General features: G+C 41.6%; 1 protein-coding gene across 2 annotated transcripts in view; it reads left to right on the top strand.

Annotated features, from left to right (window-relative positions):
- HJURP (Holliday junction recognition protein) overlaps positions 1-20,467 on the top strand; it is a 29,369-nt gene extending 8,902 nt beyond the window's left edge. The window contains exons 5-13 of one of the 2 annotated variants that reach the window (XM_053312401.1): positions 545-600; positions 3,711-3,765; positions 6,210-6,271; positions 7,574-7,684; positions 8,249-8,321; positions 9,399-10,942; positions 12,867-12,930; positions 16,532-16,604; positions 19,880-20,467. In XM_053312401.1, the coding sequence (XP_053168376.1) occupies positions 545-600; positions 3,711-3,765; positions 6,210-6,271; positions 7,574-7,684; positions 8,249-8,321; positions 9,399-10,942; positions 12,867-12,930; positions 16,532-16,604; positions 19,880-20,003 (2,162 nt within the window). In that variant the 3' untranslated portion in view covers positions 20,004-20,467. The remainder of the gene's footprint in view (positions 1-544; positions 601-3,710; positions 3,766-6,209; positions 6,272-7,573; positions 7,685-8,248; positions 8,322-9,398; positions 10,943-12,866; positions 12,931-16,531; positions 16,605-19,879) is intronic. The other variant, XM_053312402.1, reaches the window with a different exon arrangement.
- The last annotated feature ends 3,446 nt before the right edge of the window (positions 20,468-23,913 follow it).

Genomic DNA, 23,913 nt, shown 5'->3' with positions numbered 1-23,913 from the left:
AATCTGTTCCTTTACCCACAAACCTCCTAAGAATTTTTGCAGATCCCCCCACTTATTTAATGAGTTTAATTTTAAATCTACATCTTCAAAGGCTCTAGCTCTTTTGTCTGGGAAAAGAAAAGATTTCTGAAAATATTTGTGCAGAAACTTAAGAATACCTGGTCAAGTAACATTGCAGAGAAAGTTCCACTGCTGTGCTTTGCATCTGGCTTTGAAATTATTTATATAGATGCATATGAACATATTTTGTTCATATGAACATATTTTGTTCATATGGGTCTTTCTTGCAATCTTTTTAGGAACGGTCATACAAACTTAATTCCTTGGCAGTCATAGGATTATCTTTCCATGAGTTGCGTGGACAACTCTTTAATGTTCATCCTAATTTATAAGGAGATGTTCCAGGTGATCCTGTACAAATGAAAGTCTCACATGGCGAAAATATGGCCGATCTGCATGTGTGAACTGGCCTCAATCTGCCAGGGCATGATTATTTCCAGCCTGATAAAGTAAATGGAAATTTGTTTTTGTTTACTTAATTAAGACATAAAAGGAGAGCAGATTTCTGATGCTGAAGATGAAGACTATGAGGATTATCAGGTATGAAGCTGTATAATTTAAGTGTCGGGTAAAATGAATCCTCTTTCCTCATCCTGGAAGTGAAGGAGCTGTGATGCCAGCAAGTCAGGAGTAAACACTTCATTTTTTCTCAGTCGTATAAGACCCTGTTTCTACACATGAACCATTTCGTCATACTAAAAAAGTATGTTTTCCAAACTAGGTATTTGATGATTCCTCTCTCTCTTTACCCACACTGACTCTACCACCATTAGGGATGTGCAAAAAATTTTGGGCACAGATCAATCTGTGCCCGAAACGAGCAATTTCGGGTGATTCGGGTCTGAACCGAATCACCCCTGATGTCTCCCGATATTTTTCAGGGCCGAGCTGAATCACCCCTGATTCGTGCCCGAAAAATTCGGGTGATTCAGGATGACGTCTCTTTGAATTTCCCGCCTTTTTGCCTCCATTGATTTGAATGCAAAAAGGTCTGATGTGACGTCAGCTCGAATTTCGGGTCCCAGGGGCAAAATAGTGGGGTGGGGTGGTAGTGCCTAATGGATGGATGCTACCACCCAAATTTCAGGGGAATTGGGCAAAGGGCTGATTTGGGGGCAATTTTTGAAGTTTTAGTGTCTTTGGGGCAGTTCGGGGGCATAGCGTGGGATCTGGGCAAAAAGAGTGGGGTGGGGTGGTAGCCCCCGAACTGCCCCAAAGACACTAAAACTTCAAAAATTCCCCCCAAATCAGCCCTTTGCCCAATTCCCCTGAAATTTGGGTGGTAGCCTCCAACCATTGGGCACTACCACCCCACCCCACTATTTTGCCCCTGGGACCCGTTTTTCTTACCCGAATCGATTCGGATTTAATCCGAACCGAATCAGGGGTGATTCGGGTAGCCCAGATTCGGGCACAGAACAGAATGGGGGTGATTGGGTTAGGGTCCCGAACCGAATCACCCAAAACCCGAATTGCACACCCCTAACCACCATTTGATAGGGCATTGAGCAATTTCTGGCATCGTTTTTTTTGCTTGCAGATTGCTTTTTAAACACACACATGTGATTTCTCTATTAAAGCAGTCACATGTGTACCTCTGCATTTTTTTAAAAAAGTATATTTGCATGATCAGTGGATTTCTTTTTTCTAGGGATGTGCACACACTGAACTGGTTCTACGGCACCGGAGGTGGGAGGGAGTAGTCAGTGGGACCTTTAAAGGGGAGTACAGCAGGTCCTTACCTGCCACCCCATGCAGTTTCCTTGTGACGGTGCTCCCCTCAACAACCCACGTCCCAGCATGGTGTTGCTGATGGTGGAGAATACAGAATTGAGGCCCTTCTTAAATACATATTTTTACTTGAAAAGAACCAATTGCTTGCAAAATGTTCTTGTCTTTTTGTGGTATAACTTTTACAACTTTTTGGTGGGTTCTCTAGTATAAGTACCAAGTAGGGATGTGCACGATATTTATCGGCGCCGGCGGGGGTAGGGCTTTAAGGGCGGGGGAGAGTGTACTCACCCCCCCGCTGCGTTTCCCCCGCCGGCGCTCTCCGAATTTGAAGCCCCTCGGGGCGGCAGCGTTCCTCCTTGCCGCCCCGTTTGCCCCCTCGGCCGGAAGTGGCCGGAAGTTCCGAGCCACGCGCGCTCAGAACTTCCGGCCACTTCCGGCCGAGGGGGCAAACGGGGCGGCAAGGAGGAACGCTGCCGCCCCGAGGGGCTTCAAATTCGGAGCGCGCCGGCGGGGGAAACGCGGCGGGGGGGTGAGTACACTCTCCCCCGCCCTTAAAGCCCTACCCCCGCCGGCGCCGAATTACCGAATCTGCCCCGACACCCGAAACGTTTCGGCGGCCTTTTCAATGGCCGCCGAAACGTTTCGGGCACAAGCCTAGTACCAAGTAATCAGATAAAATTCTGCCATCCTGAACAAATGTTGTTTTGCAAGCAAATGTTATAATGATACTTGGCATTCGTATAGCACAACCTGTGTTTCAGTACTTAAACTTGTAATTAAAGAATTTGACACTAATTTATACATTCTAATTGGTTGCATATATTTAACATTTTTTTCTAGAGAAGCTATTACATAATATGTGGATACTGTAAAAGGATCTGATTAATTAAAAGTAACAAGCATTAACAGATTCATGCAAAATTCAACCTAGATGGACTGAGTGCTGAGCTTGCAATAAAGCTACAATTGTGTAGCTTTATACAATGCAAGCAATTTAAACAGAAGGAATGAACATGAGTCAAGTCTGGGGCTATTTTCAATCTTTTCTAAAATATAAGAGCAAATTAAGATTTGACAAAATCAAACTAAGCTTTTTTCTAGAATGTTCAGAAGAAATGCTATGTGAATGCCAAGTATCATTATAAAGATTTTGCTTATCTTCTGTTTCAAGAAATACTTAGTCTTTTAAGAGACAATAGTGAGACTGGGCTCTTTGGGTCACATTCCTGGTCATTAACACCCACATTCATTCCAATTCTTGCAAGTCGAGCTGGGCATCTTCTTCTTCTTTTGGTAATCATGTTCACTGTGGAAGGAGAAGGGCTATAGCTCAGTATCTGAGCACATGCTTTCTGAATAGAAGGTCCCAGATTCAATCCCTGGCATCTCTAGGCAGGCTGGGAAAGACCCCTGCCCAAACTCTGGAGAGCTACTGCCAATCAGCATACTGAGCCAGATGGAACCATGGTCTGATTCAGTACGAAGCAGCTTCTTCTGTTTCTGCTGTGGTAAGGCAAGAATAACTTTCCCTGCATAAGTATTAGCAAAGGAGCCTTACTATTAAGTAACATAATTTTGTGCTTGCTTGCTTGAAACCTAAAAACTTCAAACTGTTCTGTTCTGCATGACCTCTATGAAATACATAGTTGTAGCTACAGCTTTCCCCTTTCAACCCTTAAATTAGTTCGAGTTCACACGTATCATACAAAGTTGAACCATTGATTGCCATAGGTGGACAGAAGTCTATAGACAGATACTAGCACAGTATTAAAAATGCCATTTTCAAAATCTGAAACCCTATTTCCCCCATTATGTCTAACTTCTACTCTGTTCTGTTTAGCTCTAATTTTTAAACTTTATTTTCGATGTCAGACTAGCTAATCCTAATTTTTTTGGTTTTTTTGAATTCTTCAAAGTCATCTGAGGAAGAACAGTTCACGAATTCACATGGAGAGAATCTACTTGATTTTGGTAAGACAAGCCTAGTCGAAGAAGCCATGTAGCTCCAAAAATGTAGGGCTGATCTAAGCAGTCCTGGCTATGAGTGACTTGCAAAAGCTGACTTTTTTTTTTACATGGTTTAGCACTAACATTACTATCTCTGTTTCCCCCATTTGTTCTTTCCAAAATCCACTAGAATTTTCTATCTCTGCAGATAACTTTCTGATGAATGTTTGTTTCATGCAGCATTTTCAATGGTTGTCTATTTCCCCCTGCCCACCCACACGCAGAATGAATTGTATTCATTTCAATATTAAAGTAATGGTTGGATGTGTACCACTAGTAGAAACAAATTTATATACATAAAAATGTTTAATTAGATAATAACCTTGGGCAGGCATTTGTCTATTCCTATTGATTCTATTTTAAAAAACACCTGCACACACACTTTCAACTGCTGAACAAGCGATACCATCTACTACAGTGTTCTTCACGGTAAGGCTTGGGGGCCAGTGGCAGCCCCCATAAACCCTAAATGTGGCCACCTGACTAACTGTTTGGCCCTTTGTGAAAGTTTAGCTGAAGCTGCATACTCTGCACAATCCCCCTACCTCCATGTGGAGATGACCATTCTCACCACACAATGCTGAGCTTTGTCCAATGCCAGGGGGCTTCTCTAAGGGAAATAAGACATTCTGAGCCCCTGCACCATCTTGGGAAGTGTAGCTCTTCCCAGAGCTTACTTAAGAGAGGGTTCCTTCTCTCTTAAAGGACCCTCCCAGCACTGAGAAAAGTGCAGCACTGTGCGGAGGTCAGCACATTGGGAAATGGATCTCACATTGAAGTTCTTTTGCCTGTGTGGCTTCAGTTTGAAAAATACAGGTGGCCCTTGTTATCCACAGTCTCAGCACCCATGGTTGTGCATATCTGTGGTTGAGCAATGTAAACCCGACCTTGTTATCCATTGTTCTAAAAATAGGCAAAATTTGCCTATCTGTGGCTCCTGGGTGGCTGAAAACGACTTCCAGTGTCATTTCTGGCTATCATTTTACAGAACAGAGCCATTTTGTGAATCTTTTTAAAAAAAAAAAGAACTGTGGTTTTTTGTGGAAAATCAAAGGAATTAGGGTGGGGGGGATAGCTGGAATCATGGAGAGAATGATGCAGTGCTTTATTTGACTTATTTCTGCCTCTTTAAACCTTTAAGCCCTTTTTAACCTTAAACACACAATTCCCATTGACTCAAGGCTCATTATCCAAGCTCTCATTATCTGCAGTTGTAGGCCAAAACAGAACCCCCATAGATAAGTGTAAGTGTAGTGAAGATCACTGATCTACTGTTACCACTTATTAATGGCATTTTCATCTGTAATTTCTGAAGGGGGTGAAAAGGTGCTGCTATAACTTGCTTATTCAGTGGGAAACAAAAAGAATCTTGCACTAGCTGTAGACATCTGAGAGTCATTCTTGGGCAGGGGAAGTGGATGCAAAGAAGAGACATAAGAGGTACACAAGAAGCTTACAATTAAAGCTGAAATCCTAATATAGCCATACATTAATAGCATATAAAGCAGTTTCTTTTAACTAGCAAGATGATTGTTGCAGAATTTTTCAGCTCAGCGGAATGTGATTGGCCTTTATTGGGTGACAACAGTTACGGAGAACAAACATGATTGCCGTGTAGCATCATTTTAAAACTTGAAATCTGGCAGCTCTTCTGTATGTTTTGTGTTCAGCGCCCCTCTCATGTCTCTGGTACTCTCCTTTCTACTTGTGAGATCAGAAAGAAGGACCAAAGTACTTTTTAATACAGTACCATCATTTCCCATCTGGTTAAACAGTTGCTTGTCACGAGTTAAGAGTAGGGGTGTGCATGTTCCGGAGTCCCCCCTGGTCCGGCGGGGGGGACTGTGACTTTAAGCGGGGGGTGGTTAGTACTTAACCCACCCACCCCGCCGCTCTTCCCCCTCCGGCGCTCGTCCGTTGAAAAATCTTCTTGGGGCGGCAGAGTTCCCCCTGCCGCCCCTGCCCCGGTCGTTGTTTGTATTAGGCTGAAAAGAGACGAGCGCTCGCAGGGCCGAGCTACCACCCCCCCCCCCCCGCTTAAAGTCACAGTGTCCCCCCCCCCCCCCGCCGGACCTCCGGACAAGTCCGGCGGTCCTTCCAATGGGGCCGGACCAAAACCAAGCACACCACTAGTTAAGAGTCCAATGTTCTGAAGCCACATGTGGTCCACAAACCACAAAAACATTTGGTATTATGTTACCAAAATGCACTTTATGCCAGCAATTTGAAGGAGATCACTCTGGTTTTGTTTTTTTAAAAAACATTACATAAAGTACTGCCAATAGGCTTCATAGAGAATTATTTCCTCAAAATATAGGATTGGGTCGTGTTGCTTTAACAATCTTATCTGAAATATGTCTATTGATGGTAGCTATGCCAACTAAAGGTATGTTAACTCTGAATTATAGGTCACAAAAACAAAACAGATTTGGCATCCATTAAAAGACGTTTGGAAAATACACATATCAAGGTAACACTTCAGCTTATATGGGAATTTTGATTACAATGCTTTGGAAACCTGGAAAATTTTGGAGAGTATTAAAAACTAAAAAGTAGAAGAGACCTGGACTAAGGAGGGAGAGAGAGAAGAAATAAGAGAAGAGAGAATTCAAGATTCTGAATAATATAGAACAGAAGCACCACTGACTTCAGAGAGCTCTGCCAAAAACATTCTGATCATTCAGCCAACACTAAGGCTGTTCACACAACCCACTTACCCTGGGCTGGAGAGGGCTGGCAGAGAGGCAGGCTCCTACCTGCCTCCCCACACATGATCCTGACACTCCTCGTCCCTCTACCTCTTGTATGCCCACATGAGTGGCACTGTGGTGAGCAGCTGAGCCAGGAGCCTGAGGAAGAAGTCCCCTGGCATCCCACAATGCACCGTGCCAGGACCATTGTGCATTGGAGGATTTCACCACTGCCAGGCATTCCTGGCTCTGTGACCAGGCAGTGTGGTAGGAGTCACTCTACCTCACTGTTAGCCCAGGTACAAAACTTGGGCTATCCCAGTGCAGAGTGCCAGAATCAGGATCAATCCCAGTACTCTACATGACCAACCCTACCCACATGGGGTGGTTGTGTAAACAACCTTACTGTGTACATAATTATAATCTTGTTATATTCACAGGGTCTCATGTAATTACTTAAAAGCTGCTATTCCCCACCCCCACCCCCATCAAATTTTGCACCAGGGTATGGAGTTCGCTCCATGTATTGTGTGTGGCTGTTTGGATGTGCAGAATATTTACAGCCTTGTTGATAAATCAGTGTGAGGTTTCGAAAAGCCATTCCTTATACCTGTAATTATACTTCTTGGTGCAGGTTTTATCCAGTATAAAAGAGAAGGGATGTAACCCAGAAGCACTGGTATCGATAGCAAATAGGATCCTGTTTTCCCCCAGTATAAGTACTTGATCAAAGATTCATGTGAAGAGTATAACTCTTACTAAGTTCCAAAATAGAACTCTTATATTAATTGACTTTCCTTACTAAGTTCAGTATGCCAAGCACAAAGGAGTTGTCTCACAGCTGATATTCCAAAAGCATTCACTAGTATTTAGAGGTCTAAATAATTGAAGTCTGTACAGTTTGTTCTTCTGTTCAAGGTAAGGTTATTGAAAGCCAACAGGTATGATTAGACTATATGCATGTTGTTAAAGAGATGTTTTACTAAGGCTTGTAACAATATATAAATATTCTTCAGTATCTTTGCAGATAAATGTGTTTACATTAAACAACCAAATGTTTTCACTGTTACTTTTTCTTAAAGGAGAATATTCCTCTTGTGCACTATTCTGGAACACCTGACAAGAATAAATTCAATGTTGAAATGGATGTGCTGTTGGAGGACTGTACCAGCTCCTTGCCAAAGTTGCTTACGGTAACACAACTGTTGAACGTATCGTGTTAATATACTTTCCACTTATAGCTACTTGTAGTAGTCTAGATTTTATGTACGTTTGATCAGTATATACAGGCCTGCATATTACCTCCCTGCCCCCCCTCCAAAAAGGAAGTATATTATCCACACATCCATTTCCAATGACTGCACAGATTCTCTATTGGCCTTATAAATAATATTTCATGCACTGGAGCTCTTGTGCCTATTCGAAATTACTAAATATCAAATTACCAATTGGAATAGCTAATCTATAGATGGCTCTCATAAGTGGCTCCAATGCCACTTATGTATGGCTCAGTCCCATTCATTCAAATGGGATTTAGAAGTGCATCTGTCTAACATTTCAAGCTTGACATAGTACTTGACATCATATCTGAATGGGAAAATAGGGACATGTTGGCAAGTATGTGACATTTGTGCAAGATCTGGCAAGCATCCAATTTGAAACTTATCTCAATATTTTAATTGCTTTGTCAGTGAAGTCCAATGTGTCTCTATAAATCTTTAAGCTCTGTTTACTAACTGCTTTGGTTTTTGGCTTAGGTTACAAGAACAGAAGCAAATAATGTTCACCAAAGGTCTCCTTCCCAAGAGTTGGTGGGTGACTCTATATCTGGTGAGCATCGCAACAAATCGTACATGTTTTACTGAAAAAAGGGAGTAAATAGTTCCACTGATAACACAAAAAGGCTGGCAAATAAGGTCAGTCTAAAAGTATAAATGTGCTCCCTGATCGAACCATTCTGGTTATCAGTCCTGGTCAAATGCAGGTTAACCACAGCAGTTTGATCAGGATTGCTTGGAAATTCTAGGTTCTCACAATCAGTTCAGCAAGCCTTAGTGATCCTGATTAATTCTTTAACTCAAATTGCCATGACTGTGTGAATTTTAAGCAATTTAAAAAGTCATAGCACTTTGAAAATGATACCTATAGTCGTGTGGTAAAAAGTCTGTACTTCTCAATAAACCGGACGGATTAGCAAGATAACAAATGTATAACACTATCTGGATGCTGCTTTATCTCGCAGAAAGTAGTATCTTCCAGTCCTCTCTGGTAAATCAGTTTGTATTGTATTCCTCTTAGCAATATGTAATTTCATTATCATTAAATTTGATAATGGAACAATAATGAAACTAATTTAATTATCATTAAGTTTGGTGCAATGGATAGGCAGAATCTGGCTGTATGAGATGTACATTCAGATACCCACTTGGGTGCAAAGTTCATTAAACAGTTTTGGCCAAGTCATGTTCTTTCAGACATGATTTTTTTAAGACTGTGTTTGAGAATAAATAAGAATATTCTTTAAACATCACTCTATGTAGGTTTTTTTCGTTACTTGATGATTAACACAAACTACCATTTGAAGAATAACATGCAAAAATTCATGTGCCACTGTGTGCATGGCATCCTTATATGAGTTTCTCCGTTGGTGGAGCCAGTTCGGATCTCTACCATTAAAATGAATGGGAAGACTTGTGTTGAATAAATTCTTGTTCCAGAAATAAGTCAACGTAGTCATCTATGCAGTACTGTATTCCATATTTTTTAAACCAACTGGAGTGATAGTGCTCTAGCCTTTCCATTTTGCATTGTATATTTTTGCAGCATCACTAAAAGTATTAGTAGTAATCTTAATACTGTACTCAAAGATACAATGTACTGCTATGTATACTTTATTTGGTCTGTTAGATCACCATGCTGTGGTCCTGAGGAAGCAAGCACATTCTACACATGGAGCTACTTCATCTATATTTACACAGTTGTGCAACTCTGCTTCTCCAGTGTTATCTGCTTCAACAACTGTAGAGGGAAATCAATCCCTTTGGAACAATAATGAAACTGGCTACAGTAGCTTTTTGGAAATGTACGAATCTGCCAATGAGCATTGTTCTTGGAATAATGTAACAATAGCAGACTTGTATCCAGGAATGGTGAAAGAACTCAGCAGGCTGATGTGTGAAGTGTCCTACAAAGCCTCTTCCTCATTACTCAAACGCTACAGATATGGGTATTGGCATCCTAAAAAAACAAAGCTTAATGGCGCTACAGAAAGAGTGAGGAAGTTCAGAGCATTAAAAGTGAAGCCTAGTTTGACCATTACAAAAGATGTTTGGAAGAGGAATAAACTGCCCATGGCAAATAATGGAAGCAATAGTACTTTTGATTATGGCAAGCCCCAAAGACAGTGTTCACTGAACAATGTCACCAGAGTAATGTCTTCCACATATAATACAAACAGAATGGAAACAAACTGTTCTGCCATTGCAGAATATCATTCATACACACAGAGACCACGACAACATGCTGTGGGGGCTACTATTTTTCCTTGTAATATTTCTACAGAAGAAACGTTTCTAGTCGAAGGTCCACCTTGCATCCCTTCATTTTCAGACTGTATTAAAAAAGGTCAGTCTTCCAAAGACTACTCTTCTGCAAATTACAAAGTAGATTCAGGACAAACACTTTGTCTAGCAGAAGAAGATTCAACGGAGAGAATGAGCACTATGACATTCAAGCCTACATCATGTTTAAGCTTGTCCTTGAATAGTAGCACAAGTATTTCTTTGCAAAATATCAAGTTTTCTCCAGTGAAAACCTTAAATAAGCTACCGGACAATCATGAAATTAAAAAGTTCAGTACAGCTGTTTCACTACAACGAAGTCATTCATTTCCATCACTTCCCATTAACAGGAGTCCCATCAAAGCTCAGAAGAAACATGAAGATGCATTTGAAAAAATGTACAAAGAATTGTGTTCCCCAAAACTGCAGAAACCAGCTAAATTTGCAAGTATATGCACAAGCCCAAGGAAGTCGCCAGAATCACACCTGTCTGTTTTTAATAGACTGCCTTCAAAGACCTATAAGAATCCTAACACATTTGATAGTATTTATCAGAAATTGTGTTCTGAAGGATTTCCAAAAATCCCTACATTTCTGAGAGCTGCAAACTTAAAACGATATGAAGGAATACAAATGTCTGAAACAGTAAATGCCCTAGTCAATTCTCCCATAAGAACTCTTCCTGCAGTTACCAGAATTAAAAGAGCAGCCAATTTCTACAATGAAGATCTTCAGTTTTCACCCATGAAAAGATTAAAAAATATATCCGAAAATTCTTCATATAGAATATGTCAGAAACCGCCTTACTGGAAAAACATTAATTTTCAGAAATCTGACATTACTTTCACATTGCATACTCCTAATACAAACAATTGGGCCTCAAAAAATCTGGTAAGTAAGCTGTTGGCTTTTAATAGTAATAATAATAATGCACTACATCTTTTTTTTGGTGACGGGGGAGGGGGGGTCCTTCCATAACAAAAATCTTGAATCTTGTGAATTTTCATAAATTATCAAGGCTTCAGTTCTGTATCCCCTTGCTTGAAAATAAGTTCACCTGGAGCCAGTAGGATTTGCTTCAAAATAAATATGCTGCCACTAGCCTGCTACCCTCTCCCTTCTGTCCTTTCTGTGTTGCCTATTGTTACCAAGGCTTAAGTCTTACAAAGGGCTAAAATGGCCACCAGAGCAAGCATGATCAGGGAAGGCCACCTGGAAAATGGAATGCCAAGCAATCTGCATCTTTGGAGAGGCATGAGGTCCCACAAGAAAATAAATGATGTTTTTGAGAAGGCTACAAGAACTGTCTGACATGCAGAATACTTATTAAGGCGATCAATGGCCAGAACCCCTTCTAAGCATGCAGATTGGAATCAATAGCACCCTGTTGTTCTAAGCCATCTCCTGCATGAGCACCGGGACCCATGCCTTTCCAAACCTACAAGAAAACTTTACTCCCCGCTAATAATTGGAATAGGACCACCCTGGACATAGAAAGTAGGAAGATTGGACTGAAACATGCTGGCTGGTTTGCTGATCAAGCTGCTTTTGAGGGACAACACACTCTGGGCCGGCTTCTGTAGGAGTTTAGCAGCACATGCTACTGTGCTAGAACTCTCCCAGCCATGGTCTGTTCCCTTCAGAGCTGAAATCACTTTTGAACCCTGCTAGAACACTGCAATGTGGGATCCAGAAACCCTTTTGGGGGGCACCTATGCTGCCCTGGCAGCCTCAGATTCCTGAGTCCCTGAGAGCCTCCTCAGTGGTGGGTGCTTATGAGTTGACTTCCTGAGAGGGCCAGGACTCCCATGTGGCTAAGCCCAGAGAGAACCCCATGGGGGGCTGAGATCTCCTGGAGCGAGCTTGCTGTGAGTCTAGTATTCTCTCACCTGACTGCCCAGTTCTCAATTTCTGTGAGCTCATGCAGAGCTACCGTTCTTGGTGCTGTACTTTCACCTCTCCACGTTTACACCTCTAAGGCATCACACATGAGATCAGCAGAAGAGGAAGGGTATACAGTCTGCCTTTTTACCTCCAACCGTGTTCTTCTATACTATATCCAGGTCTCCCCTCCCCCCCTTCCTTGCCTATGTAATTGCTCTCCCCCTCCGCTATGGTGGTGATTAGTCACTTTAATTGCCTATTTATCCCTATCTATTTGTCCACAGAATTGGTCTGTGTTTTGGCCTTCATTACCAAATACCTCCATTTGGCATTGTGCCTATAATAAAGTGTATTCCTGTTTTCAGAAGCCCTGCCTCCAAGTCTGTTGCTCCTCTAGGGGTACTCTAGCATTGATTTGCTTTTGTCCAGACCAAACAGTCCAGTATTATTGTTACTTCACCCTTGAAATTTGGTCAGCACTCATTCCCCCAACTCAAGCAAAAGCCTAGTGAAAGACTGGCAGGAGACACACATTTGAGATATAGGGTAACTGCTTAGGATCTGGCTGTAATTCTTACTAATTGGTAAGCCCTTGGTGCTTTTTCTAAAGCTTGTGAATTATGGCCTCTGAACTGCTGTATAGAATGGAACTAGTATTTGGCTACTAGTAGTTGAAAAGGAGCATCAGCCCAATATAGTTCTGTAGCTACATACTGAACTGAAATTAGTTGCCCGCTTAGCAAAATAAAGTAGTATTTAGTCTTGCCTAATGATTTTTTCTCTCAATCTGTTGCAAAAAGACCTGCATCATTATATTGCAAATGTAAAGCAAGGTAAACTGAGAAAAGTGAACAGAAGCTTGTTGGCGTAGATCTAAACAATCCCTGGGCATTGAGTATCTTGGTTATAAAACTATCACTTTAATTTTCAGGATACTGGATTTTTTGTTCCTTCAAATCACAGCTTTCTGGCTAGGTCAAGCACTTGCATGCAAGGTAAGTTTCAAACATGGTAAAATAAATTATGTGGAATAGCTATTGTTTAGAGAGGATAAGTCAAGCAATTTTCTTTGCATTTTTTATAATACTACCCATTCTACATGGCATTTTGCTAATACCTGATGAGAATATGGGTCTATGTTTGTTAGTTTCTTACATTGTATGTCTCCTTAAGATGCGGGGTTGCTTGCTTTAACCTGCACAGCGGGGGGAAGGCCAACATAATTGAAGAACAGCCCTGCTGGATCAGGTCCAAGGCCTATCTAGTCCAGCATCCTGTTTCACACAGTGGCCCACCAGATGCCTCTGGAAAGCCCACAAGCAAGAGCATGCGTTCTCTCTTGCTGTTGATTCAAGCTTCCCCTATATTAATATAGAGCCAGTGTGGTGTAGTGGTTAGAGTGCTGGACTAGGACCGGGGAGACCCAAGTTCAAATCCCCATTCAGCCATGGAACTAGCTGGGTGACTCTGGGCCAGTCACTTCCCTCTCAGCCTAACCTACTTCACAGAGTTGTTGTGAAAGAGAAACTCAAGTATGTAGTGCACCGCTCTGGGCTCCTTGGAGGAAGAGTGGGATATAAAATGTAAAAATAATAATAATAAAATAATAATAATATTTCCCAAGCAAGCATGTTTATTGGTTGCTATAACAGTTAAAACATAATTTTTGCAGCTGAACAGCGGTTGTATATGACCTTGGAGCATTATTCAAAACCTTTTGTCATGCATATTTCTAAGTAAATCATCTTATACCACAAATGGTACAATGACTAGACTTTAAAATGAATATAGGAGAACCTCATTACTCATGCGGGTTCTGCTCCTCGCCTGCTTACTGTAACGAGTCATTATTGCTATGGAGAAAGGTGGTTAGGTTCCGAATTGGAGGGAGACGGGAGGAACAGCAAAATTACTTGAAAAAATTTACTGTAGCGTACTCCATGGGGTCTGTATGTGGCCAGGAATGCCACCCCAAGCCATGAAAAATTACAGAAAATAGCTTTTAAAAGTCCATTTTTTGAAGGAAAGGAGCCACAAAATGGCTCCCTGGAGACAAAATGGCGGGCAGATGTGACCACCACAGTCACTTCTGGCCCTTTAGGAGCCGCAGATATGTAGGTTTTAACTCCTTCATATCTGCAGATACTGAAAACGGGTGTCAATGAGACAGCCCGTAGATATGTGGAACCGTGAATAATGAGGTTCTCCTGTATGTGTGTGCTTCTCAGCAGCCATAAAAGCTGCTCTAGCAAGCTTGCTTATTCTAAGACAGGTTTACAATATCAGGAGAGCAGGCTGGTAATTTCTCATCAAAACGGTTTCTCCATAGAAACAAGCACAGTTTAGACAGGCATATTTAAGTTCCATTGACTTCAAAGCGGGGGAAACCGTAAACCTGTCTCTCGCTCTCTGACATCATTGATACATACAATAGCTTTGTGTGGTTTGATTGTACCCTAAATGTCCATGCTGTTTGTTGACAAATATTCACAGTATGCTACAATAACACATGGTCTATAGTGTCATATTTATAGTGCTTGACCTTAAAAGTCTGATATATTTCCCCATAATACCTTTCCCCCAATATCTTTTCTCTTACATAGAAAAGCTGGCTTTAATCCTTTATTAGGTAAAAAGTTATGGACTCATTTTTGAAATATTGAGAGTGTGGGAGTCTGTCTCTTCACTTTAAAATACTAGTTGTTGTTGGTTTTTTTAAAGAGTTCCCTGTATCAAGTTTTAAACAATAAAAAATCTGATTTTTAATTGATTCACCCTGTTAAGATGCAAAATGTTGTATTTTCTTTTATATACTGTAGTTTTCCCGCTGTGAAGTATTTCATGCTTTTTTGTTACTTATTTATTATATTTATATACCACCTGATACATGTATCCCTATGTGGTGTACATAATTTTAAACACATCAATTGTAAAAACAGAGTAAATTTTACAGAGTAAATTAAACAATTTAAAATTAATTTTTAACTAAAAGCCTGAGAAAACAGGTGCATCTTGAGTGTCTTTTAAAAAAGGAATCAGAGATGGAAAAATTCTTATTTTGACAGTGAATGTATTCTAATGCTCTGGGGTAGCCACGGAGAAGATCTTGTCCCGCATTGCTACCAAATGAGCCAGTAACCAGAGCTCCCCAGATTATCTTACTAGGAGGCAGTGAGGTGCTCTCTTAAGTACCCTGAACCCAAGCATTAAGGGTAATAACCAGCACTTTGTATACTGCTTGGAAAATATTGGTAACCAGTGCCAGAGACCAGACTGGCTGACGCATTCTGCAACTGTAGTTTCTGGGCTACCTACAAAAGCAGCCCCATATAGAGCACATTACAGTAGTCAAGTCTGGTTGCCAGCATATGTACCACTGTCTTTAATGTCATTTATCCTTACAATTTATTTATCCTTTGCATACAATGCTCTTAGCAAGGGTTTAAGAACACAAGAAAAGCCCTGCTGGATCAGGCCCAAAGCCCATCTAGTCCAGCATCCTGTTTCACACAGTGGCCCACCAGATGCCACTGGAAGCCACAGGCAGAAGTTGAGGGCATGCCCTCTCTCCTGCTATTACTCCCCTGCAACTGGTACTCAGAGGCATCCTGCCTTTGAGGCTGGAGGTAGCGTATAGCCTCCGACTAGTTGCCATTGATAGACCTCTCCTCCATGAAGTTATCCAAACCCTTCTTAAAGCCATCCAGGTTGTTGGCTGTCACCACATCTTGTGGCAGAGAATTCCACAAGTGGATTATGCGCTGTGTGAAAAAGTACTTCCGTTTGTTGGTCCTAGATTTCCCGGGAATCAATTTCATGGGATGACCCCTGGTTCTAGTGTTATGTGAGAGGGAGAAGAATTTCTCTCTGTCCACTTTCTCCACACCATGCATGATTTTATAGACCTCTATCATGTCTCCCCGCAGTCATCTTTTTTCTAAACTAAAAAGCCCCAGGTGTCTTGCCTCATAAGAAAGGTGCTCTAGGCCCCTGATCATCTTGGTTGCCCTCTTCTGCACCTTTTCCAGTTCTACAATGTCCTTTTTTAGATGTGGTAACCAGAATTGTACACAGTACTCCAAGTGTGGTCGCACCATAGTTTTATATAAGGGCATTATAATATTAGCCGTTTTATTTTCAATCCCCTTTCTAATGATCCCTAGCATGGAATTGGCCTTTTTCACAGCTGCTGCACATTGAGTTGACACTTTAAATGAGCTGTCCACCATGACCCCAAGATCCCTCTCCTGGTCAGTCACTGACAGCTCAGATCCCATCAGCATGTACTTGAAGTTGGGGTTTTTCATCCCAATGTGCATCACCTTACACTTACCAACACTGAACCGCATTTGCCACTTTGTCCCCCTTCACCCAGTTTGGAGAGATCCTTTTGGAGCTCCTCACAATCAGTTTTGGATTTCACTACCTGAAAGAGTTTGGTATCATCTGCAAATTTGGCCACCTTGCTGCTTACCCCTACTTCTAGATCATTTATGAATAAATTAAAAAGAACCAGTCCCAGTACAGATCCCTGGGGGACCCCACTTCTTACTTCCCTCCATTGTGAAAACTTTACTATATTCAACCTTCTCACAGAATCCAGGCATGCAGGTGAAAACATTCCCAGATCTTTACAAAGCTGTGGCTCCCTCAGAAAGGCGCAAAACGGGTACGTGACATCTTAATATTTCTCAGTAGCCCTTTGATGTTGCATTCCTCTGCTGAAGATTGTGAGTATGTTTGGTGGGGGCAGGGGCGGAGATTCAATAAAGGGTTCCTAAGACAAGGTGCTAGAACTACAAAACTGTCATGCACCAAGGCTTGCTTTTACATTCGTATAAACCCACTAGGTAGGTAGCAGATCTTCTCTGTGTTCTGTTGTGCTGTGCTGAGGCCATTATTTGACTGACTCCTTGCTTTTATTTTATATTTTTATTTATGTATTCATTCATTCATTCATTCAATTTATATACCACCCTTCCAAAAATGGCTCCGGGTGGTTTACAACAAAATAAAAACAATTAAAACCAGTTAACAATTAAAATCAAAACTATAAAAACAGAATAAAACAATTAAACATTCAAACAGTTAAAAACCCTGGAAAACCAAGGCAAACAGGTTTTAAAGGCTCTCTTTAAATAATGACAATGATGAACTCAAATTACAGATTTCTGCAGGGAGTGCATTCCATAGCCCAGGAGCAGTAACAGAGAAGGCCCGCCTCTGAGTCACCACCAGATGTACCAGTGGTAACTGGAGATGGACCACTGTGAGCTAATGACTGTAGGGAATTTACCATGTCTTATTTAAGTCTTTCTAGAACTCCGAAATGGAAATATGGCAGACAGAGGGTTAAAGTTATCCCTTCCAAGTTTACTACAGATAACATATTTGTTGACTACAAAATAAGATGGAAAGGATTGAATAAAATTATTTGAAGCAACTGGGATAGGGAGAGGCTCAAGTCCATTTTTCTTGGTAGAAAAACATGCAACTCATTCAACAACTTGTTGATAAATCTTGCCGTGGTTTTTTAGCAGGGAGGAGGAAAGGGTGGTAGTAGTAGGTGGGTGGACAGTGGAGGGAAGCTGGCTGTCAGGGATTCTCAATGTCAAGTCCCCAGATGTTATTGGACTTCAATTTCCATAATCCCCAGCCCCAGTGGCCTTTGGTTGGGCATTATGGGAGGGGAAGTCCAATAACATCTGGGGACCCAACACTGAGAATCTCTGGTCTAGATTACGATTTCTTAACCTTGGGCCCCCAGATGTTAGACTACAACTCCCATCATCCTCCGCCACAAAAGCCATGTTTGTGGATGATGGGAGTTGTAGTCTAACAACATTTGGGGGCCCAAGGTTAAAAAAAACCCTGGTCTAGACAACTGCATTCCAAATAAATTAATATAATGAAAATATGTCATAGGGGCTATTCTCACGATCGGGGAAAATCGGGCTAGGAAAGCCTAGCCCAGTTTTTCCCCGATCGTGAGAACCACCAGGCTTGGCTGCGAGCCTGGTGGTTCTCAAGTGGGTAACCCGCTCAAGTATCCCTCCTCTTAGCCTGAGTTTGTGGAGCAAGCACTCCACAAACCCGGGCTATCTGGTCGTGAGTAGGCGTGGCTCTGCGCCGTGGCTACTTGCGAGTAGACCCCCGGAGGGGAGGCGAAAAGCCACCTTCCGGCTCCGGGTGTCTCCCCAGTGTGCCCTGCGCTCTCGTGCAGGGCATACTGGGGCTTTCAGGGGCCACGTGGGCCCCGAGCTCCCCAGCCCCTGCTGGCTCCGTCACAGAGCCGGCAATCATGTGGGTGGCCAATCTGGCCGCTCAGGGCTCCCTCCCCACGCACTGGAAGAAACCGGGTCTCACTGATCATGACTCGTGTCGTGAGACCCGGTCCATAGTATTCTACCTTACACAATGTCATGTCAATGGGCTAAACCAGATAAGGGTTCCGATTCTGTTGTCTGCTATTTCTCTGAATTAACCAGCTGATAGTTAGACTAACACTATGGGGGAAGGACAGCTTTCATAAATTTCCCTTTAGCTCTGAAGCCCACTCTGTGTCCTAAAATATGTCCCTGAGGGTTGTGTGGCCTTTAGGGACATTCTTGAGAGGCACAATAGACTTCAGAGGGAGGGGAGATTGCTGAAAATCTCACACACCCCGTGCCAGCACAGCATTAATCTGGATGTCAGTCACTGTATTCTCTTTTGTGTTAAGTTATCACAGGCATCTGAGTCTGATCCTTAATTCTTTTTGTGATGTAGAAGAAAAGGTGAAGAATGTGTTTGAAGCACCTTTTTAGTATGAAAATAACTGACTTTATATTCTCTACCTGAATCCAAGACTAAGATTTTTCCAAGTTCATTGATGTTAAAAATGCGGATGGGGTTGGCAGGGTGTTGTCTTAAATTCAGAGTGCTCTTTTTTCAGTTGTATTTAACCTTTATATTTTAAGGGGTTTATCTTAAATTCAAAGTCAGTAAACACGATAATATAATCTTTCCTTCTAATCATAGTTCTTGCTTTTTAAACCTTCTCAATGAGAAAACCTTCCAATTTTCTCATTGAGACATTCATAATCGATATTACTGGCTGACATCAAATCTGCAGATTTTTTTTAAACCTCAAATGTTTTTGCAGTTGCTATCATGATGGCTTCCTCTCTTACACAACAACCAAGCTACAATTCTTGTAGTGTTGGAGCACAAACATTTACTTGGAATAGATCAACATTCTCATTCTGCATAAATTATACTTTAATCTGAGAGAATGTTGCCAGAAACGACCAAGTATACTTCCCCCTGTAGTGATGCTGCTTTTTTATCTGGAGACCTGGTCTTAGTGGCAGTGCCCAGAAGGGCAAGGTTGAAATCTGGAAATAGAGGAGATGCTCCTACCTACAACAGAAAGTGAATTATGAGCACTACTATTGGTTTGAACATGGCTGCTTTATACATTATTTAGGTGATGGATCAAAATGGGTAATGCTGCTCTGGATACAATCAGCTCTGTCTATTACAGCTGAAACAGTGCAGTTAATGAATGTCAAGGAACCTAAAATCACAAAACGCATAGCATTCTTTTGCTCTGGCACCAGTTAGAATTTGTGCCAGGCTTTGAAAATTAGAATGTTACAATGTGGTGTTGTAATAGTTGTTAAACCTATTAGCTTTTATATGCTTGTGGTGTGACTTCTGTTGTGTGATGCATAATAGAATATCTCATTTTTTAAATGTTCTGGCTATTCACTAATTCATCAATGTACTACGGATGGCGGTGGGGTTGAGACTATTAGGGAAAAAATATCTTATTTCTAGGGCATCGATTCTGGGCTCCAAGTGGAAGAGCTCATTTGACTGTGCATATTTGAATGTTGGCACTGGAGTTACTGCTAATTCTCTAACATGTGTTGTGTATAAGATTATCTTCTTCTTTCCCAGGGTGTCCAGAAAACTCGGCTATAATGATGGGAGAGTCAGAAGTACAGGTGCTTATGCAGACGAACTTGTATGCAGAGATTACCAAGGATCATTTCAGGAGGGATGCAGTGATGAAATATCATGATTTTACAAGAACAAAATATTGTGATTATGCCCTGCCATTTGCAAAATGCATATGCTTCAAGGGAAGCTGAGTAGCAGCCACAGCTCTTGAACAGTTCTTCTGTTTTGCTTCCAGGGCTTAAGAAGCTATACTGCCTATTCTTCCTTCTTGAGAGCTCACCAGACTGGAGAAGTGTCTCCTATAGAGAACTACTTTCTTGAATTGGTGGGGGAAGGTAGAGAATATATGTTCAGCTATTTCTAATGTGTTCTGCTTGTCTAGTCAAAATCTGTGCATAAATGTAGTAATAAGCTGTTTAATGCATTTAATGTACAATTCAGTGAACAGAAAATTTCATTGCTAAAAATACTGGATTTAGATGAACCTATAATGTGGCTTGTAATATGCTGTATTTCGTTCTAATGTATTAAATGTATATTGCTTGACACTTATATCCTGCCTAATAAAACTTTTATATTGCTGTATTTGGGAATGGTTGTCATAAAAGTTGGCCTGCTCAGGGGCGATATCTGGATTTGTTAACGTATACTAAAGTTCCTTTAGCAATAAGGGAAACTTGACAGTTTGCCTCCAAGGTTATGTGTGTTCTCATTATCCAGCACAGACTATCATTTCTCAGCACTTTTCTTCCTATCTTCTTACTTGGAACAAATGGAAAATCTCATGAAAGCAGTTGGTGGGGAGGCACTTGATAAGTAACAACAAGGTTGTGCTGGAACTGATATATTTGGACAAGCGAGAGTTAGCAAAGAATAACACCAGAGAGTTCTGAGTCATGCCCGCACTACATTAAACGGAACAAAATAAGTTAGGTAAAATCTGAAAATACAAAATTACTCAAAAATAGTTTTCATAAACATAGGTTGGGCAGTGAAATAGTAGGTACAATTCAGTACGAAGGGCAAAGCAACCCCAAAATAGTAACACGTCATATCTCTTATAAGAGCAATAGCATCCCTTTGTAATACAATTGCTAAACCTAGTGCTATTATTACTAATCTTAGAAGGCAAGGAGTTATTGAAGGAAGCTTTCTGCTACTACATCTTTTAGTGGGGGGAAACATTAGTGTTTTTTTTAAAGTATTTAATAAAATATAGCCAGAAATATAAAGAATGGATAAAATACTGGTCACACTGAGCAGTTTCAGCTGTAACTAAATCTTTCTTCAGATTACTATAGCCCTGTTTTTGCTCTTTATCTACATATTCAACATGTGGAGCAGTGTGATCACAGCTGCCCTCATTCCCATCGCCTGTCCTTTCACTGGTCCTGTTCCACCAATCTCGATGCATTCAGCAAAATGAGAGAAGGAGCTCTATAGAGCAGAGAAAGGCAACCTTGGCTGTTCAGCTGTAAATGTGAGTTGGAGTTCAACAACAGCTGGAGAGCCAAGGTTGCCTACCCCGATATAGAATCTGCCCTTGTCTTGTGCTGAATGTTTTGTGCACTCATTGGGCACTATCACCCAACACAACTTGCTCTGGACCACCCTGGTGCCCCCCACGGGGAGCTATAAGGCTGCTGAAATCCCCATTATTCCCTATGGAAAAAAGCTTAAATACATGCCAATTTAAAAAAATTCTTTAAATATAACCCCTTTGCCCAATTTCTTTGAAATTTGTTTGGTAGCTTTCACCCATTGGACACTACCACCCAACCCACTTTGGCCACAAAATGGAGGTCCAAATGTGAAATTTTTGGGTCCGAATCTGAGGTGATTTGTTTTGTACTCAAATCTGGGCAATTGAGGAAAGGGGTGATTTGTTTTGTCTGCAAATCACCCAAACCAGCCAGATCTGGGTACAAATCATTTTGTACCCAAATTGTTTTGCAGATCCCTACTCTCTTGGGTCTGGAGAAACTGTGCTGATCCCATTTCAGCATGCTGCACTAGTAGAATTTGAAATGAACACAGTCCTGATATGGTTACTTCCCACACCCATGGTGTACTTCTGGCCATGCTGGCTTGGGAAATGGCAAAACCATATCATCTGTATCACCGGGTTTCCAAATATGGAGAGGGTCCTTAGCTCAGTGACAGAGCACACACTTTGTATACAAAAGGTCACAGGTTCACTCTTATATAGCAGGGTCATAAAGAAATCAGGTCTTGGTCAGTCAAAGAAGACTAATCATTTACCTTAGTATAAGGAAGCTTCATTTTGTGGCACATTTGTAGTTATGCATGTTAGCTGGCCGGGCCTTTTATTAGGTTGATCGGTGGCTAATAGTCTAGGAAGCCAGAGGATGTTTCTGAATGGGACATTAATGGCCCTGAAGCGCCATGATAGAAGAAGCTTTTAAGAGCTTTGCAAGCTGGTATCTTTTCCATCTGATGGAAGGGCCAGATGTGAGAATGGAAAGGGATTAATCTTTCCTTTCCCCCAGGTATGTGAGTATTCAGTGAAAAGAAAGAGTAGGTTCTGGTTAGGACAGACAGACAGGGGCCATTCAAATGACCTGCCATGCCTGGTCTTGTGGCACACCAGGATCGATCTCGATCCTGGAGTTGCCCTGCTGGGTAGCCCAAATTCTTAACCTGGACTAAAATTGATGTTGGAGAATGTGTACACACCTCCTACCCCACTACCTGTTTGTGTAGGTGAGTGTCCCCTCAAATAAGTTTATATGGCTTTAGTCTGGATGTTCTATTAGAAATGGGTTTCTCCCGTGCAAGACTGATACTAAAGCAGTGGATCTAGGATATGGAAATGCAGATTGATCGATCTCTAATCTCCAAAGAAGTTTTTCTGGGATTACAAATGTATAATACTAAACCTGCGAATTACTTGGATAAGGTTACGATTACTAAGTATCGCAGGATGTTTACACTGGCCAGATTTAATGTGCTACCTTCAGTTGAACTAGAAGGTAAATTTAAAGGGATACCAAAAGAGCAGAGATTATGCCGTTGCGGTTCTGGAGAACAGGAGTCTATTTTTCATATTCTACTCCGCTGCCTCTTTTATAGGGACTTACAATCTCGTTATATTTCCCCATTACTGGCTGATTTCCCAGGTCATACAGATGTATTCTACATCAATTATCTGCTCTCAGATCAGAAGGAGGAAGTAACAATTAAAGCTGCTAAATTCTGTGAGGCAGCTAAGAATGTTAGACAACAGATGGTAAACCAGATTATGTAAATTGGAAACTGCTGATCAGGATGAGACAATATTGGATCTTTGAATATAGTATTATTATTATATTATATGTGTATTATTATGTATGCTTTAAATTTTGGTCTATGACCGCAAATAAACATGATGGTGATGATGATGGTGTAGGTGAGTGGGCTGCCGCCAGCACAACCATAGAGCTGGGATGAAGGAGCATCCCAGCACTGGCATCCCCCCCAATGCACTGTGTGAGCAGTGCAATGTATTATGGGATGCCAGGCCTTGCTCTTGCCAGCTCCAGCTTGCCACACTGCTCATCGTGGTGGTAATCATGTGGGCAAACAGTGTGGCAAAGCAGAGATGGAGCCCTTCTCATGTGAGGGAAGGTAGGTTCTGCCTTCCCTCCCAACCCTCACTGATCCCGGTGTTTTTGGTCATGTGTACAATCTCACTGAGTTAGTCTGAAATTGAGAACCTGGACAATGAGTTGAAGCACCAAAGGATATAGGGTTTGCTCTCTGGGCATCTGATGTAACATGTTGCTGCCCTACTATTTCAACTCCATCTTATGCTTGACATGTTTGTAAATAAATTAAGTATTGCAAAGAATATACACCTCCAAAAGGAAGACAGAATCTAAGTAGCACTGAAGAGAAGAGCTGGTCTTGTGGTAGCAAGCATGACGTCCCCTTAGCTAAGCAGGGTCCACCCTGGTTGCATGTGAAAGTACAGTAAGATATTCTCCTCTGGGAAGAGCAGAAGGTTTCAAGTTCCCTCCCTCTCCAAGATA

This window comes from Hemicordylus capensis, chromosome 3 (genome assembly GCF_027244095.1).
Source record: "Hemicordylus capensis ecotype Gifberg chromosome 3, rHemCap1.1.pri, whole genome shotgun sequence".
Taxonomy (NCBI): domain Eukaryota; kingdom Metazoa; phylum Chordata; class Lepidosauria; order Squamata; family Cordylidae; genus Hemicordylus; species Hemicordylus capensis.
The sequence above is the reverse complement of the archived record's forward strand: the minus strand, read 5'-3'. Positions and strand labels throughout refer to the sequence as shown.